Raw genomic sequence first — 17,120 nt, 5'->3', positions numbered from 1 at the left:
CCGCCACCGACTTAACATTGCCCACAAAGACGTAAAGAGAGATACTTAATCTTTATGCGCCATATTGCATGAAAAATAAATGAGAGTATCACCTTCAAAGATAGCATAGGAAGAAGAGGATGACTAATTGAGAAATGAAGAAAGGAAAACAGGTTAAACAAACTTATCTTTGTTTTTGAGGACTATATCGAACAGTGCATGGGAAAGCAATGCCTTGATTTATTGCAGATGTAGATAGGCATGTTAGAGAAAACCACGACGCTTCTGTTCCTAGGGAGGAAAAAAGACAAGTGGGAATTTGAAATGAAAAATGCATCAACAAAGAAAGCCACGACGCTTCCTGGGAAATAAAATAGATGAGGGAGTGCTCCTATACGGTGTGGACACAATATGCCATAAGTTTCTGAACGCATAAATCACGTTATCTCATCAACTGTCAGCTCTATTAGACATAACTCGTAGCACGCACTTGATTGGCTTCATTCTTATTGGTCCACTCTTTATTTTCCTTAGTTGTGATTGGTCAGTTCCCATTAATGACATTCATTAATGGGAACTGACCAATCACAACTAAGGAAAATAAAGAATGGACTAACAACAATGAAGTTAGGACCAATTATGTGTGGGCTACGAGCTATGTAAAGTATTTAAATTTAAATTTAAATTAAATTAAATTTAAAAAAGGAATTACTGGGAACTGACCAATAACAATTGAGGAAAATAAAGAATGGACTAATAACAGTGAAGTCGATCAGGACCAATAGGTTGCGTGCTATAACGTAGATTTAATGTGAACAGTCTATTTTAATTCATAAATATTGAGCCAATATTGTTCAAAATATATTTGAAAAGTTAATTTATAAAATATTTGATATTAAATATTGACCATTTATATTAAATTTAGACTGTACAAACAGGTAAACAAATTTATTAAAATTTTTTATATTAAATATATTTAAAAATTAAATTTATAAAATATTTGATATTGAAGATGGACCATTTAATTTTTTATGGTCAAAGGACCATTTAATTTAAATTTCAACTGTCAAATTTACTAAATTTTTTTAAAATTTATATAATTTATTTATTTTAAAAAATTTAAAATAAAAAATACTCCCCCCATTTAAAAATATAAGACATTTTTTGAGGGATTGGATGTTAAAAAATATAAAACAATTTTAATCTTTTAAAGTGCAATCATTATTTTTTTTTTAAAAGTGTCTCTATTGATAATAATTTTATATTTATTATAGAATATTTAATAGAGGTAAATATAAAAAATAAAATTAATTTAAAAATAAATAATTATTTTATTAAAGGATGATAATTAAAAATATTTTATATTTTTAAATTTACGAAATATTAAATTTGGATCGGTTCAAATTCCTCAGCGGAGGTGCGGAGGGAGGGAAGCCAACTCTAATATTCGATGATTTGCGAATTTTTGTTTTTTTTAACTTTTTCTTTGCTTGGGCCACTTCTTCGTTACAGTTTAATGCGTTACTTTGACGAGATCATCCCCTGATCCTTACGTACTGGCAAGGGGGCGAAAAGTTCCAGTCCGGCACGGAGGGGCTTCACTCGCCATAAATCAAAGCTCATCTTCTCTAATTAACTGAACGGATCGGAGGAGTATTTGCTAGCAAGAGACCGGGAAAAAACACAAAGAAACAGAAATGGGGGCAGACGAAGTGCCACTGGATGATAAAGCAAAAAGAATGAGAGACCTCCTGTCCAGTTTCTACTCTCCAGGCCCTTCAATGTCGCCCAACTCCAGGAACATCTCCAAATACGCTTCGCTTGACGACATTAACTCCACCTCCTTCAATCCTGATGAATACATGAATCTCCTGGTAATTCTCGTTCAAAATGAATCACCCTTGTTCGTAGTTTGAGATAGACTTTGATGCCATTCTTTCCAATACGAGGCTGAGGAAGAAAGTGAATAAGACTGCCAAGAAGTGTACTAGGCGCATAACACCATGTTTATATTGAAACTACTACTTTCGCTGTGGAAGACTAGTTTGAATTTTGAAAACAAACAGAGAATCGAATTTCTTATGCGTGTATCTATAAATTATGAAGGCACACAAGACGAATTTGGAAGGACTACTCCAGAGGCATGTTGACTTGGCCGCTGAAATAAAGAATCTTGACACTGATTTGCAAATGCTAGTCTACGAGAATTATAATAAATTCATCAGCGCTACAGATGCCATTAAGAGGTATATTTCTATTAGTTTTCTCCCTTCGGTATTGTCAGCAAGCTTTTTTTAACATAACATCACATTTTCAGCTTGCGAGCTGGCACACTGCTGTGAAAATACTCATAGAAATCTCGTCTAATCTTTATGTTCATCCTGTTTTGTTTCTAATGGATATTCGCCTTAGAGGGTAGCGCATTCGTCTCCTTACCTTAAAGTACGAAGTATGATAAAATATACCTGACTTACAGGATGAAAAGTAACATTTCAGGGATGGAGGCAAATATGGAACATCTTCGTGAGAAGGTAAGCTTGGCACTAATTCATCAAGTACTTGTTGAAATTTATGTGTTCCATAAGCTTAGAAAAAGTAATAATAAGTTTGATAGGAATTCACGTCCCTCTGCCCTTCAATGCAGATATTATCTGTACAGTCAAGAAGTGACAGTGTCAACACTTCCCTATTTGAGAAGAGGGAGCATATTGAGAAACTGCATCTCACGTGCAATCTCCTTCGTAAAGTTCAGGTATTAAAGCATTGACAATATGCCACTGCGGGAAATCATTGATCACCCCAAAATTTTTGTTTTTGGTTATCATCCAGTGATACAAGTCGTAGTCTTTTTGCCTAATGGAGCCAACAGCGATGATGATTACTGTTTATGTTTTTGACATAGCTAGTCTGCATTTTTATCATGCCAGATAAATCTAACTCTTGATATTTTGGCTGCCATTTAACGCACGCACTTTTTATGCTTGTGAAAAAGCAGTTCATATATGATCTACCTGACAGACTTAGAAAGTGCATTAAATCAGAGGCCTACGCAGATGCAGTCAGGTTTTACAACGGAGCAATGCCAATTTTTAAGGTTGTGTTTGGAAGAAACTGTTCTTATCAAGTCAATCCCTTAGCTAGTTTTCTTTTACATTTAGCATATATATTATTTTTATATAATGCAATGAATCTATAGCCCATGAGAGTTAACTCTCCCATCTTGTTCTTTGTCAGGTTTATGGGGACACATCATTTCAGGATTGTAGGAGAGCCTGTGAAGAAGCAATATCTATCATTGTAAAAAACTTACAGGTATTCATTATCATAATCAACCGTTCGTATCTGCTTGCTATTTATTACAAGTTTATGATTTGCAGTGCTTTTGAAAGCTCTGATACCCTGCCATCTAAATAGCTAGTATTCATATTATATCTGAGAAGCTTGTTATCATGAGTTGATTACATTTTTTTTAACCAGGGAAAGCTATTTTCAGATTGTGAGTCAATGCAAGCAAGAGCTGAAGCTGCAGTGCTCCTTAAGCAGTTGAATTTTCCAGTTTGTACTGATTTAATTTATCTCAGAATTACATTTCATATTACTTTATTTTTATTCTGAAAATTTACTGTTAAAAGGTAAAAAAATGTTCATCTTCTATGAAATACATTTGGTGCCTGTATTTTCTGGACAGTTTGGAAGATCATCCATATCAATAAAGTAATTAAATTGCATGAAGTGTTATTCTGTATGACTTAAGATCATACTCCCTCTGGACCAAAATATAGGGCATTAGTACTAATTTACGGTTCTAAAAAAATGTTTGTTGAAACCTTAATCTCTTAAAAAAATTTACATATTTTCATTTTTACTCTTATTAGATACTCTATATAAGTGCTTTGATAATAATAATTAAAATTTCAATGCATCATTTTCCCCCCAAAACGAGTAATAAATGAAGTAGGGATATAGTTGAAAAAACAATTATAAAAGTTATCTAATGCTTTATATTTTGGATCAGACAAGGCTTTTAGAAGATGCCTTATATTGTGGTTCGGAGGGAGCATGATGATCAGTTTTTCTATATACTGGCAGGTGGAAGACTTGAAGGTAAAATTACTTTGTAAATTGGAACAATCACTTGCAGACATTGAGCTGAAACCTGAAGAAACAAATAATGCTTCTTGGGATCCTTTACCCTTTTCCTCAGCTCATGAGGTAAGACAAACTAGTGTAAAATCACGTGCGTCTTAGAACAGAAGTTAAAGCGAGAAATAGGTACTGATCAAGGTAAATAGGGGAAAGCTATGTTAGGTGATGCATGCATGAGGAAAGGAGCACAAGATGGATTTATAATAAACATGTGACAAGGGCAAGAGATAGGTTAAAAACAACTATGGGTTTTTGTGGCAAAAATAAATATGATACTGGTAGTTGCTCCAGTATCCATTATTAAGATGTCAAATGATGAATAAAATATTTATTCAAAAGATGTCTGTTGCAATTCAATTCAAAATTTTGGTCTTATTGTGCGATGCTGTAATTTTACTTTCAGTGTTTTATTAAGTATCAGCGATCCTGACGTATGAAACTGATGAACCAAAACCATTTGTTTGGATTTCCTATCATAGGCTCCCATTCATGAATTTGTGGAGGCCATTCGTGCTTTTCAAGTAATATTTCCTGATTCAGAAAAGCAATTGGTGATACTTGCTCAAGACCTGCTTACCAAGTTAGCATCTTCATTCATCAAACTTAGTGTCTCTATCTACTCACTCTATGAAGTCAAACGTGCTTTTACCCACCTTTTTAATTCTTTTAGGCACTTCTTAATTGCTGAAGAATATGTAAAGAAACGGATTTGTGCAGCAGATTTACTTGGGGTTCTTCGTAAGTTTTTTTTTTCCCCTTTTCAATTCACTTGATATTTTTTAATGAATATGTGTAACTATCATTAATCACAAAAGACCATATAGACTACAATATACAACAGAAACAGAGACAAACCTTCTATTGGCTTCCCCCTCCCAACTATCAAGGCAGAGGGTGATTATTTCACTTGGTTTTTAAACCTGGCAACTTATATCTTGACCCCTACCTTGAGTATGAATCAACTATGTTTGCGATCTTGTATTAGCTTTCATGTGAATGATTACAATTGTTTTTTCTCATATTTAAATTTTTATATTAATATAAAGACTTTTGTCTCCAATTTTATATTTAAACTAATTTAAAGAAAGTTTTATTTTCAGATACATGGTAGGTTTTTATAACCATTGATTTAAACTGTTGTACTTCTTTTATGCAAAATTGTATTAGATGATTGAGACAATGCCTTCAACGGAATACTTTGAAATCCCTATTTTCTTGCTAATATAAATGTTATTTCCTGCAATATTCTCAAAAGTTAATATTTTCACCTGCTTTAATAATCCTGCAATGATTTAGCAAAGTTCTATTTCTTTTCTTTTCTTTTCTTTCTTTCTTTCTTTTTTTTTTTTGGTCTTTACAGCAAAGTGCTATTTCAAACACGGAGATCTTCTCACGTGAAATTGTCATGGCGTGGAGAAAAGTTTAATTTAGTTTTTTTTTTTTTAATAACATGGAATCAATCTATTATTTCAATTGGTTCTTCTAAAATCTACCCATTGGCCATTTTCGAAAATATCAATTTGTGTACATGCTACTTTAACTCGGTACTGTTTAATTTTGGATACCATTAGCTTTTCATGCTTTGATGATTTCTTTAAAGTACGTACGACGCTTAATCTGAACACAGGAGTTATTTGGAACGACATGCTCCAGATGGATAAAGTCTTACAGGAGGCAGATCTCTCTAACTATTCTCTTGAGGTCATACTACTACCGGCTGAAATCCTATTTATGCCTACAGCCCTTCTCCCTGTTTTTCTTCAGAAAATAATCCTTATTAAGTTCATATCTCCATGACTGATTTCAGTGATTAACCCTTTATTTCCAGGCTGCCAAAGTTTCCATGAAGTTGTATGTTAGCAGCACATTTTCTCATCTTCTGCAAGACGTCTCAGGTTACTTCATAACTATCTTTGCAAAAGGCTTGTGAATTCTAGTTATGGCATCATATTTTGAATATCAACCTTATCACATAAGAAAAGGAAGAAAATGAACTTAGAATCAGTTTGTAACAAGGTGACTGTTTGTGAAACAATCAATGAAACGATATAAAAATCATTAAATTGTTAGGGACTCTAATCTTATCTAGACAGATGGTTAATATTTTGTTCATGTTCACCTGATTCCCATTAGTGGAAAAATGCATTTGATCAAAATCTGAGTTTTCTGTTTGGTAGATTTCCTCTTGAAGGTTCTGAAAAAAGATGGAGCAGAGTACTCTCTGGAAGATGCTTTAGATGGTAGCTCAAAAGCTGTTCTTGAAGGCAGCAGGAATATCTTATTTGTACGCACATTTGTTTGCTCAGCTGGATATAGTTTGCTTATGTGCATAAAATTCCATAATTAGGTTTTCTTATAATTTATTTATTCACATATTTTGCTTCTTGTTTTTGCTTTTTGGGGATGGACCATTCCAGGAGTTCTGCAAAGTTCTAGATGATGACTCAGGCCTTTTGGTTAGACTAAGGGAGTTAATTATTGATTTGGTTAAAGAAGGATTTCTAGACTTTTTCAGGCAACTTGAGGATCAGTTCCATTTATTTTCAGAAAGCAATAATTCTTCAGCCATTCCAGATCATAGTTTGACTCAGGGAGCTCAAGGTGACAAAGCTTTCGCTGGTCTTGTCCTAGTGCTAGCACAACTTTCTGCTTTTATTGGACAAACTGCTATTGCAAAAATTACCGAGGCAAGAATTCACCTGATGAGCTTAGATTAGATTCCTGAAAAGACAGCAATATATGGTTAATTTAACTCCCATAACCTCAGGAGTATGAAATACAAATCCTTGTATTTTTCAGGAATTAGAAGTTTGCTTTTCTGGTTGTGGTGTTAGAGGCCTTGTGTATGGACCAGCATTTATTCCTGGAGAAATTTGTCAAAAGTTTCAATCGGCTGGTGAAAAATTCCTGCACCTGGTATAGTTTTAATTTCATATTTTCATTCAATAGGCCTCCAATTTGCACAGATCACTTGCGTGAATCATCCTTGTTTTCTTGGTTTCAATAATTTTTTTTGTTAAATTTTTCTTTCCCATGTTTTTGCCGTTTGTATGTTTCTTTCCCATGAACAGAAGATAATAAATATGAACAGCCATTTGGTTTTGGCAGTGTCTGTGTGAATAGTGAATTTGACTCAAAATAATGTTTGAGTCTTGAAGTATTTTTAAAGATACCAAATGCCACAGTTGCAGAAGTCCAAGGATAGTTTTTAGATTTTATGCAAGTTTCAGAGTGGAGGGGATGGAATAGAAAATGAAGGTACGGGATGGAAAAGGAATGATGGTATGGGAAAAAAAAAATTAAACTTCTGCAGTTTGGACAGTTAAAGAGAAATATAAGGGGGAAAATACTTAAAACACAAATATAACCCTTTTGAGATCTTTTTTATTTAGTTAGAAAGATGAAACAGTAAATTGCACTGCCTTCTAAAATCAAAGTAAGCTGCTCCCTCCATTACCAATATCCCCATAGGATGGTGAATAAAATGTGAGCGTTTGAGAGGTAATTGTTACCTCATTCCGCTTAACTTTTCAATTCTTAGAGAAGGCTACGTGTTTTCATCCCATCCGTTTTCATTTCTACCAAACATACCCTTATGGCATTGGACGTGTTAATATCTACAAGTTAGCTTTCTCCTAAAATGAGTGCTTTGTGTGCAACAAGCTGGGAAACAGTCTCCTGCATATCTTTGCTGTCCAGCTGCCACTTTTTCATGGAAGAAGCTGGCTGGTGTTTCTTGGGAGGTTAAATGTTGTCCTGAGTTCAGGGAAGTTCTGATTGATTTGTCTTTTTTCACCCGTTCTACCTTTTTTTATGACTTTGATCATTTATTCTTTTCAGTACATAAATATGAGAACTCTGAGAATTTCACTTCTCTTGAAGAAGCGGTTTACCACACCTAATTGGGTGAAGGTCAGTTTGGTTCATGCCTTTGTTTCAAACATGAATTCTAAGTGCTTAGATTTTAGAAGAACTTGACAAAGTGTTTCTGTGCTTTGCACAGCATAAGGAGCCTAGAGAAGTTCATATGTTTGTGGATTTATTTCTTCAAGAGGTTGGTACATCTGTATTTTTTTCAATTATTTATTCCATTATTGACGTCTTTCTAGTCACTATATTTTCGAGAATTGTACTTTAATACTTGTCATTTGTCATCATCTGAAACATATCAGCACAAACATTTAATAAACCTGTATTGGATAAATTTGACTGCAGTAATTAATTGAAGTCGAAGCAAAGTAAGTTATCTTTAATTTTATTTCTTATATATTCGTTTCCAGCTGCAATTTATTGTCAATGAAGCGAAGCAACTTTTGCCTCAAGGTACCCGCAAACACCATAGGGCTGGGAGTAATGGAAGTAGTAGCTCATCAAGGAGCAACGCCTTGCTAGAGGATAAATTAGTTCGGTCAAATGCTCAGAGGGCAAGGAGCCAGCTTTTGGAATCACATCTAGCAAAACTATTTAAACAGAAAGTTGAGATTTTCTCTAAAGTAGAATATACACAGGTATTGATTGTATAATTGTTGTTGAGGTGATTTAAATTTTGAAAAATATAATTTTGGGCCCCTACACTTTGCTCATGTTTTATTATTGATCTCTGCACTTTTTTTTTAATATTTTAGGTCCCTACACTTTTGTTTTTCATTATTTTAGGTCTTTCCATGAACAAAATGTAGGGACCTATAACAATGAAAAATAAAAGTGTAGGGACCTAAAATATTAAAAAAAATGCAGGGACCAATAGCGAAACGCGAGTAAAGTGTAGAGATTTAAAATTATGTGTTCCTTTTAAATTTTAATTAACCAGTTCCAAACCATCTCATACAGAGTTTGCTTGCAAACTGCAGGGATCCGTTGTTACTACCATAGTTAAACTGTGCCTTAAAAGTCTGCAGGAATTTGTCCGACTCCAGACTTTTAACCGGAGTGGATTTCAGCAAATTCAGTTGGATATTCAATTCCTGAGGACTCCTTTAAGGGAAGCTGTTGAAGATGAAGCTGCAATGGACTTCTTACTTGATGAGGTTGGAAAAATAATCCTACTTGGTTCCCTACTTCACTCTGCAGAAATTTTGTTTTCTTACGGTAATTTGTTGTGGTGAGCTGATTACTAACTCTTTCTTCGCTTCTCTTTGTGTCTGCATCTATATATTTTGCATCTCGGGGGCACAGGTCATTGTTGCTGCTGCAGAGCGGTGTCTTGATCCAATACCTCTGGAGCCTCCGATTTTGGACAAACTTATACAATCGAAGTTGGCAAAGAAACTTGAGAGCTAAACCGAAATCTTGTCCTATACATTATTTAGTAGCGGAGCCGGTGATCAATTTGATCGTTCGTATCCACAACGCATGCAGCATTTCCCACAGTTCTGGTGGCACCCTTTATGTGTGATTAGTTTGGAGTAATCCATTCATTAAACATTATGGTTTTGGCCAGTACTCATCTTTTGTGGAACTAATTATATAGGGCACCCACCTGTGTGCCATGCATGACTTGACATCTCAAGGCTGTTTGGTTTTATTAAAAGCCTGAAATGATTTTGGTGGAAATGCTTATGTGAATAATGGTGGGATGGCTCGAATAAATAACAATCACTTGATTGTTTCATTCTTTTTTTTTTTGGGGGGGGGGTAATAACACTTGATTGTTTCATTCTATTCCTGCGTCTGGTATTATAATAAAACAATAGCAATTACAGTAATTGACTATTTTGTTCAATTTTTATCTTGGGCACTGATATCCCTCCTAATCGGTTTATTCTGTTGTATTTCAACTTGATCAAGCACTACAAATGCGCTGAAATTTATTCTCATTACCAAGTAGGCTGTTTTAACATCTGTTTAATTCTTGTGGCCAAAAAATATTTTAATAATATTTTATTCTCGTCAGTAGTCAGTATTACTACACAGGCACTGTAATATCTGCACATTTTGCCACTACAAATCGTAGATATGTCTTAAATAAAAACTATCATGCATGCTAAACGAATAAACGATCATATCGAAGGTTAAACATAGTAGCCCTCTTGCTGCGAATGGATCTGATGGCTTCCAACAAATGCTCCTTGACAATGGGTTTGCCTAAATGCATTTCCATTCCCGCCGCTATGGTCGCCCTTGTCTCTTTCCCTGACGTATGTCCACTTAAAGCGATGATAGGAATGCGAACGCCTTACGCCTTTTCCACCTTTCTAATCTGCCTTGTTGCCTCAAATCCGTCGAACACGGGCATCTGTTCAATCATCATTAATATTATACATAATCAAAAGCAGTAAAACACTCGCCCACACGCACCCTCATACAAATCAAATCAAAGATGTATTAAAAATCGTAGTCACAGTTACCTCGTAGTCCATTAATATGTAATCATAAGGAATAGCCTTTGCCAGACAATCATCAACTAAAGTCACTGCTTGCTTGCCATTCTGGCATTGCTCAACGATCGCACCCAGCCGTCTCAGAGCATGGGAAGCTACCTTGCGTGGCAATTCGTCGTCCTCAACGAGCAAAATTCTCTTGCCCCTCAAGGCTTTTTCGAAGCTCGGGTCAACGCATTCTTGAATTTCACCTTGATGATCGGGAGAATTTCTTGCTCCGTGCCTACCATAAGATTGATCTCCTGACGATGTCTGACTTCCCTTCCTGAATTCTTCAACCCTTTGAAATGGAAGTCCATCACTCTCTCTTTCTACTTTGCTAGAACTGCTTTGCCTATATTCAGGAAGAAGCTTCATAACTTGAAACAAACGAGTCCCCTGAAATGGTTTGAATGTGACTATGTCATCTGGATCAAAATGTCCTCGTCAGGGGCATTGTAATTGACACCACGCATGAGTGGCTTGTTTATCCACACAACCTTACAAGGACTGAGAAAGCCTCTTCTGAAGTCAGAAACCATTCTGCAAACTTCTACAGATGGTCCTGCATTTGCGTCAATCACAATCAGAATAAAACCCATAGCAGTATCCCCATTCTTATTACTGGTAAGGACTCCGTTGTCTTTGGCAGTAGAATTCCGAGCCCTAGATTCAGAACTCAGACCAGGAAAACTTTCGCCGGAGTGGCTCCCCCTTTGCTTGATTTCCTTGAGAGTGTTAGACAGATGTTCCCACTGGTTCACGACCATAACTTCAATCTCTAAGCTCTCCATGAAGTCTTGTAATGTCCTTCGACGCTCCTCGTACTGAATGGAAAGAACAACCATGGAACCCCCTGGCCTTGGACAGGATCTAGGAGTTTGAAAAGTCTGTCCCCGAGGCTGGTGCCTGTTAATACCTTCCCTTGTGCTATCGCCACCTGTGACTTTCTCACACGCAGTAAGAGAGTACATTGAACTTGAAACAAGTTCCCTTTTCTCCCATGTCCTCTTCCACAATTCCTATATCTCCATGCATCAAATGTACCTAGAACAAATCACAATAGATTCATTCATTTCATTGAAGTTATATTTTAAATGTAAGTAATAAGATAAGTGTCTTGTATATAGCGGGGGAACCTACTACCTACCAACGATTGCACGATACCAAGCCGCAAGCCAGTGCCTACTCGTCCGAGGGCAGTTTCTTTGTCCTGAACATAATTCTCAAACACATACTTGTGTTTCTCTTTAGGAATTCCTCTTCCGGTATCATCCACTTCAAACACAAAATTCATGACATTAGGGTCCCCATGGATTGCATTCACAGCTTCTGGGTTTCTATGCCTTTCACTCTCCTTATAAAATGAGCACGATAAATGCTTCATGAGGCTGTGACGGTTAGAAGCGGTCATTGACTTCTGACCCCATGCTCGAACTGCTATGTGCCCCTCATCAGTAAATTTAACGGCGTTGCTTAGCAAATTTACTAAAACTCGCTTAAGCTTTCCTGTGTCACCTTTCATGCGGGAACATCTGATAATAGAAGCATCACAAGGGTCCAATACAAGATCCACACCTTTCTTCATAGCCGCAGCATGGAATAAATCAACTACATCCTCCAAAACTTGGGGAAGATCAAACTCTTCTTCCTCTAATTCCATTTTTCCAGCCTCAATCTTGCTGGCGTCAAGTATAGAGTTCAACAATCCTACAAAAAAAAAAACAAACAAACAAAGACATTATGTTTGGCGTGCCATGGAAATTTGTATATTATCTGGGTGAGAAATACAGTCAATGATAAATTTACCTAGTAAGTCTCTGGCACAAGAATCCATTTGCTTTAAATTGGTGTCCAATTCTGAACCTGGGACAGCTTCATGATACGACATCTGTATCAAACCAGCAAGGGCGGCGAGAGAGGCACGAATATCATGGCTGGCACAAGCTAAGGTGAGGTTCTTGTTCATATTTCTCCTCTCTGCCTGTTGAGTTGCTTCCATCTGCTTGATCAGTGGAGCAAGCCAACGCTTCTCTCGCATGGCAGCTCCACCGTTTATAATTAGAAAACTCGACAATGAAAAAATTATCATCACTGTCACTGGGACCAGTAGCTTAAATCCCTCCTTTCTACTCTTTTGAACAAAGCTCGATAATCCATTTTGCGGGATGGCCGACGCGTGCACCTGAAACGTCATATTTCATGAAACATGATGAATGGCTATAACGTATTTAGAAGACCAGAATGGATGTTATTAAAAAAAACAGAGAAAGTATAACGCACCGAATCGCCCATCCAATCAAGGGAGGAGCAGTAAAGCAAATACTGAGTGCCCAGGATATTGAAACCGGAAATAATAGCTTTATCCTTGCACGAGACAGGAGTGGGCCCGCATTTAGTTAGTGGGTTACCATCTGGGTTCAGTGACTGGAAGGAAACTATGTGATTTTTTTTTTTTTTGACCAAAGAAGGAAACTATGTGATTAGAGCAGGCCACATTTGTCCGTTGGATCTCGTGCACGTGCGCTTTTCCATCTTTGGTAACCAAAGACAGGCTTAAGTGTTGACGAGCCATTCCGATGGAGGATGAATTCATAGCGCGTGACAGTTAGCTAAGCCATCAATTTCAGATTGCGTTTCAGACAGACTGACTTGTGAGCTCTCATCCATGATCGCGAGCTGCTCGGTATGTTTAAGCAGAACATACCAGCATGGTATCAATGAGACTGAGACTATCAGTGCATCAGATGCCTGCGTCAACTGTTCGTGATTCGATGTCAATTAAGCTTTTAAGATCAAATACACGGAGTACAAAAAATAAAGAACTGTTTCTCAGCAAGATGGTTTCAATTTTAAAAAACAAGTCCTTGAATAGTTTTCAATTTTTTCGTGCGTTCCGTGAGAAAATGAAACAAGTATCTTGACAGGGGACAAGCAAAGAAGATACAGAGATACAGAGAGATACTGCGCTGTAAAATAACCCAGAAAAACTGAAAACAGGTGGGGGAAAAAGAAAGGCACAAACCAATGCCATCAGGATGACAAGAGATGAGCAGAGATTCATGTCGGAATTTTTCAATCATTACGATGATCGGCCTCTGCTGCGGGCGTGGAGAATTCTTAAAGTTATGTCGATCCGCATATATACGTATATACTGAATGGAGATGCAGGCTTCCAATGGGAAGTTGGCGGCAAGAATTCCAGGATAATATAATAGAAAATAAACAAGGCTTGTATTTTTTACTTTTTTTTCTTTAAAAAATATAAAATATTTTTAATTAAATTTTATTTTAACAAAATAATTATTTATTTCCAAATTAATTTAATTTATTTATATTTATTCCTATTTAATAGAATATTTTATTTTAAAATATATAAAGTAATTTATTTAGTATGAGCGATTTTAAAAAAATATAATAATTATATTTTAAAAAATTAAAAATGTCTTTTATTTTTTAACATTTAATTTTTTAAAAATAAATTTTATATTTTTTAATAGAATAGGATTGCTTGAACCAGGATTCTTCTGTGAACAATATCTCTGTTCATTATTGAAACCTTCATAATTTAACCGGATAGAGATTTAGGTTTCATTTCCATTTTAATGATTTGTAAGGGGTTTCATAGAAAGAGAACAGTAAATAAATAAAACTTGAGATTTAAGTAACATGGTCCAACGGTGATGATTCCAGTAATTTGATAGGCGGTCAAATAGTTTGACCTGGAACTATATATTAGTTATTACAATTAAAATAGACATTGCAGATAATATACGTGCCGTTGAAGAAACAAATCATGAACGAAGCGTAAGACCTCAAATTCTTAAATACATAATTAACGCATACTTAACTTTAATAAATAGCACATACTTAACTTTAAGATTGAGCTATCTTAATATTTATAACTAATTTAATAATAAAAATGTTATGAAAAGAAAAAGATCAACCTTAACTGTATTAAAAACTCAAAAAGCTAAGTAAGAAAACCCTGTAGAGATAGAATTTTATAAATTATTAAATCTCAAAATTGAATTTAAAAAGTCATTTAGCCATTATAAATTGAAGTAAAAAGTGTTTGGAAAGCATGAATAATAATTAGAGTTGAAAATAAGTCAAAATGAAGTAAAAAGAGTCATTTTTGCTTAACAGAGGTACTTGATTGTGGCCAGAGAACATTAAGCCGTGGCCAATACTTCCAGTGAAGCTTTTGGCCGCAACCAATTCTCTCTTGACTACAGCCAAATGGTCTTAAGAAGTCCTTTAGTTGCAGCCGAAAATCTTCTAACCATGGCTAAAGATATGACAGCAACTATCTTAATAACTCCTCAACCATAAACTTTTGACGAGTATAACTTTTGATTCGGACCTCTAATTGAAGTGATTCAAGTACTCACATCTCAAACATTTTATAATCTAGCTAATGGTTTTGCTTTCATGTCAATCCGATATCAGACGAAGAATTTGAACACCTAAAACCATAATTTCACACTTTTATATCTAAACCATCAACTAAGTGTCAAAATCTCAAACCATAAGCCATTAGCCTATACAAGAGCTTGAGCCACACTCAATAAGTTTTAATATACTTGTCCAAATAGTTATAATCATTAAACAACTCTTAATACAAGAGTTGACCACCCAACCACCATAAAGCACATGATAAAAAAGTAAAAAAGTAAAAATGTAATTATTTGCATTTAAGCTAAATAATTACTCAAGACATGTTAAACTCATCTAACTTGTCAAGATATACTTGTTTAAACTATCTTGGCACACTACCATGGTTGGATTAGGGGTTTGGACCCTTCTATGGCTAAAAAAGTCTAAAAATGACTAAGTTCAATATTTAAGATTACAAATGCAAGTAGACTTCAAACAAACATAATTCAATATGAAAGACATCTAGCTAAAAATATTGCATTTAAGTTACACATAAAAGATAAAACTAAAAATATTACAATTGATTATTCAGTCTCTAGCTTCATAGGCCTCTCCTTTGCTCTTAGCTTGATCCTTGCCTGTAAACATTAAACTATGGGAGTGAGATAAATATCTTAATAATCAAGTAATTAAATCAAGCATATTAAAGTGTGGCAACCATAACAATTAAGCGTTTAATATCGCATAAGGCAAATCGACATTATTCACAATGCATCTTTATAATGTGTTTTACATGATCAAATATAACTGCCTTATACTACTCTTTATATCATCTAACCAAATCCATGGGCTATTATCTCATGTAAGTCTAGCCCATGTGACCAGACTAGCCCCTCTCTCTAACTATGAAGGGTCACCCGGCTGAAGGTTCCCACACTCACTTTCGGACCATAGATTTTCCTTAAATTTCGAGGTGTGCTCGACCCATACCGTTTAATCCAGGATTGGTGAGACTGAGCATCATGCTCGACCCATATCACACCCGTAGGTTGTCAGCAATACTAAGCACATATAATAATGAAGTATGCCAACCACTATGTGCAAACTCAGTAGAGGCTATACCACGTGTATTTTCTATCATAATCCCTCTACCATGCTATGGTGATCTCCCACCCATTGTGATCATAATTCAATCAACATATGTGAATTTAAACTCATACATATCATAGTGATTCATCATCAGTATAATTTCTAAAACTTGCATGCTTATCGCAGTTTACATCATATTATAGTTTACAGTGGCTCGTTATATAATCAACTCACAGCCAATCAAAGCCCAATTCATATTTCAAATATTAAATAACATCTATATAAATATGATCACTAAATACTTCATCATAATGAGTCGTGTTTCACATTTGGGTAATAGTTTAAAATTAACATATTCATCCATAAGCTCATTTCAAACTATCTATAATAATGCTTAAAGTGTAAATGAAAACATAATGATATACTATACTTAAATTCTCAATTATCTCAACTGTTGGTTTACCAACCAAGAGTACCCGTGAATGTCCAATGAAGCCTCCAAGAAGTTCAATGGCACTAACAATGATCAATCTATAATCAAACACATCAATAGTCATTAATAGCTAATTATCTTTAATTAACTCTAATTAAAGCCTAAATCTAAACATCTCATTTTGATCATCTACCCACAACCAAATTCATTTTTAAGTTCCTTTAGTTCACTTAGGCATTTATTAATCTAATTAACATCACTAATACCTCATAACCTCTCTAGCTCAACTACAACTCTAGGGTTTACTCCAAATCTCACTTTGAAATCCTAAAATATTGATAGAATTATAACCCAAATGTTAGACACTTAAATAAACTTTCATTAATCTCATTACAGTCAGAATTTTAAGCAAACTCACCGCTTATTTTTGGATTTTGAAGGAACTACCTAAAAATCACGATGAAAATGCATAAAAGAGAAAGAGAAGAGGTTGTCAGCACTTACCTAGGCAATTAAAAGCTTCAAATAGAATTAATTCGATGCCCACAACAAACCCTAGCAAAGCTTTCCTCGCTCACCTTCGGACTTCCACTCAATTCTTTAATTTTTTGAGATGGAATATGATTTTAAAGGCTTAAAAATTGAGTTTTGGCTGCAGTCAAAGATTAAAATTTTAAATTCCAAACACTAACCATTTAATTGGGCTCAAATGTGGCTTAATACCTTCTAAGGTC

At 35.2% G+C, this 17,120-nt stretch overlaps 3 protein-coding genes across 7 annotated transcripts; 1 reads left to right on the top strand and 2 right to left on the bottom strand.

The window, feature by feature from the left end:
• Window positions 1-1,479: 1,479 nt before the first annotated feature.
• On the top strand, window positions 1,480-9,736 carry LOC129304742 (vacuolar protein sorting-associated protein 51 homolog). Of its 5 annotated transcripts, none has more exons than XM_054944509.1 (20): window positions 1,481-1,853; window positions 2,086-2,225; window positions 2,456-2,510; window positions 2,624-2,731; window positions 2,975-3,073; window positions 3,214-3,291; window positions 3,457-3,534; window positions 4,069-4,191; window positions 4,605-4,705; window positions 4,796-4,863; window positions 5,753-5,826; window positions 5,954-6,020; window positions 6,303-6,409; window positions 6,543-6,812; window positions 6,925-7,041; window positions 7,966-8,037; window positions 8,129-8,179; window positions 8,406-8,633; window positions 8,976-9,152; window positions 9,301-9,736. In XM_054944509.1, the coding sequence occupies exons 1-20, from the start codon at window positions 1,677-1,679 to the stop codon at window positions 9,403-9,405; spliced, it is 2,295 nt and encodes a 764-aa protein (XP_054800484.1). In that variant the 5' UTR covers window positions 1,481-1,676; the 3' UTR covers window positions 9,406-9,736. The 5 variants fall into 5 exon arrangements, 2 of the variants coding, with proteins under 2 accessions (XP_054800484.1, XP_054800485.1); XM_054944510.1 differs by having other exon boundaries at window positions 1,714-1,853; window positions 2,476-2,510; XR_008591763.1 differs by lacking the exon at window positions 9,301-9,736 and having other exon boundaries at window positions 1,480-1,853; window positions 8,449-8,633; window positions 8,976-9,114.
• A 254-nt stretch (window positions 9,737-9,990) lies between these two features.
• LOC129307150 (histidine kinase CKI1-like) lies at window positions 9,991-11,255 on the bottom strand. Its single transcript, XM_054948031.1, has 2 exons — window positions 10,473-11,255; window positions 9,991-10,360 (listed from the first exon to the last, which is right to left on the bottom strand). Exons 1-2 carry the CDS (start codon window positions 10,860-10,862, stop codon window positions 10,301-10,303), a joined length of 450 nt encoding a protein of 149 aa, XP_054804006.1. The 5' UTR covers window positions 10,863-11,255; the 3' UTR covers window positions 9,991-10,300.
• Window positions 11,256-11,292: 37 nt separating this feature from the next.
• On the bottom strand, window positions 11,293-13,633 carry LOC129307149 (histidine kinase CKI1-like). Its single transcript, XM_054948030.1, has 5 exons — window positions 13,510-13,633; window positions 12,768-13,244; window positions 12,294-12,669; window positions 11,635-12,194; window positions 11,293-11,531 (listed from the first exon to the last, which is right to left on the bottom strand). The coding sequence occupies exons 2-5, from the start codon at window positions 12,777-12,779 to the stop codon at window positions 11,436-11,438; spliced, it is 1,044 nt and encodes a 347-aa protein (XP_054804005.1). The 5' UTR covers window positions 12,780-13,244; window positions 13,510-13,633; the 3' UTR covers window positions 11,293-11,435.
• Window positions 13,634-17,120: the final 3,487 nt, after the last annotated feature.

The sequence above is a fragment of the Prosopis cineraria genome, unplaced genomic scaffold (assembly GCF_029017545.1).
Source record: "Prosopis cineraria cultivar Desert tree isolate PC_DT_omini unplaced genomic scaffold, ASM2901754v1 PC3, whole genome shotgun sequence".
In the NCBI taxonomy this organism is placed as follows: domain Eukaryota; kingdom Viridiplantae; phylum Streptophyta; class Magnoliopsida; order Fabales; family Fabaceae; genus Prosopis; species Prosopis cineraria.
Note: the sequence above shows the minus strand (reverse complement) of the source record. Positions and strands in the feature narration are given on the sequence as shown.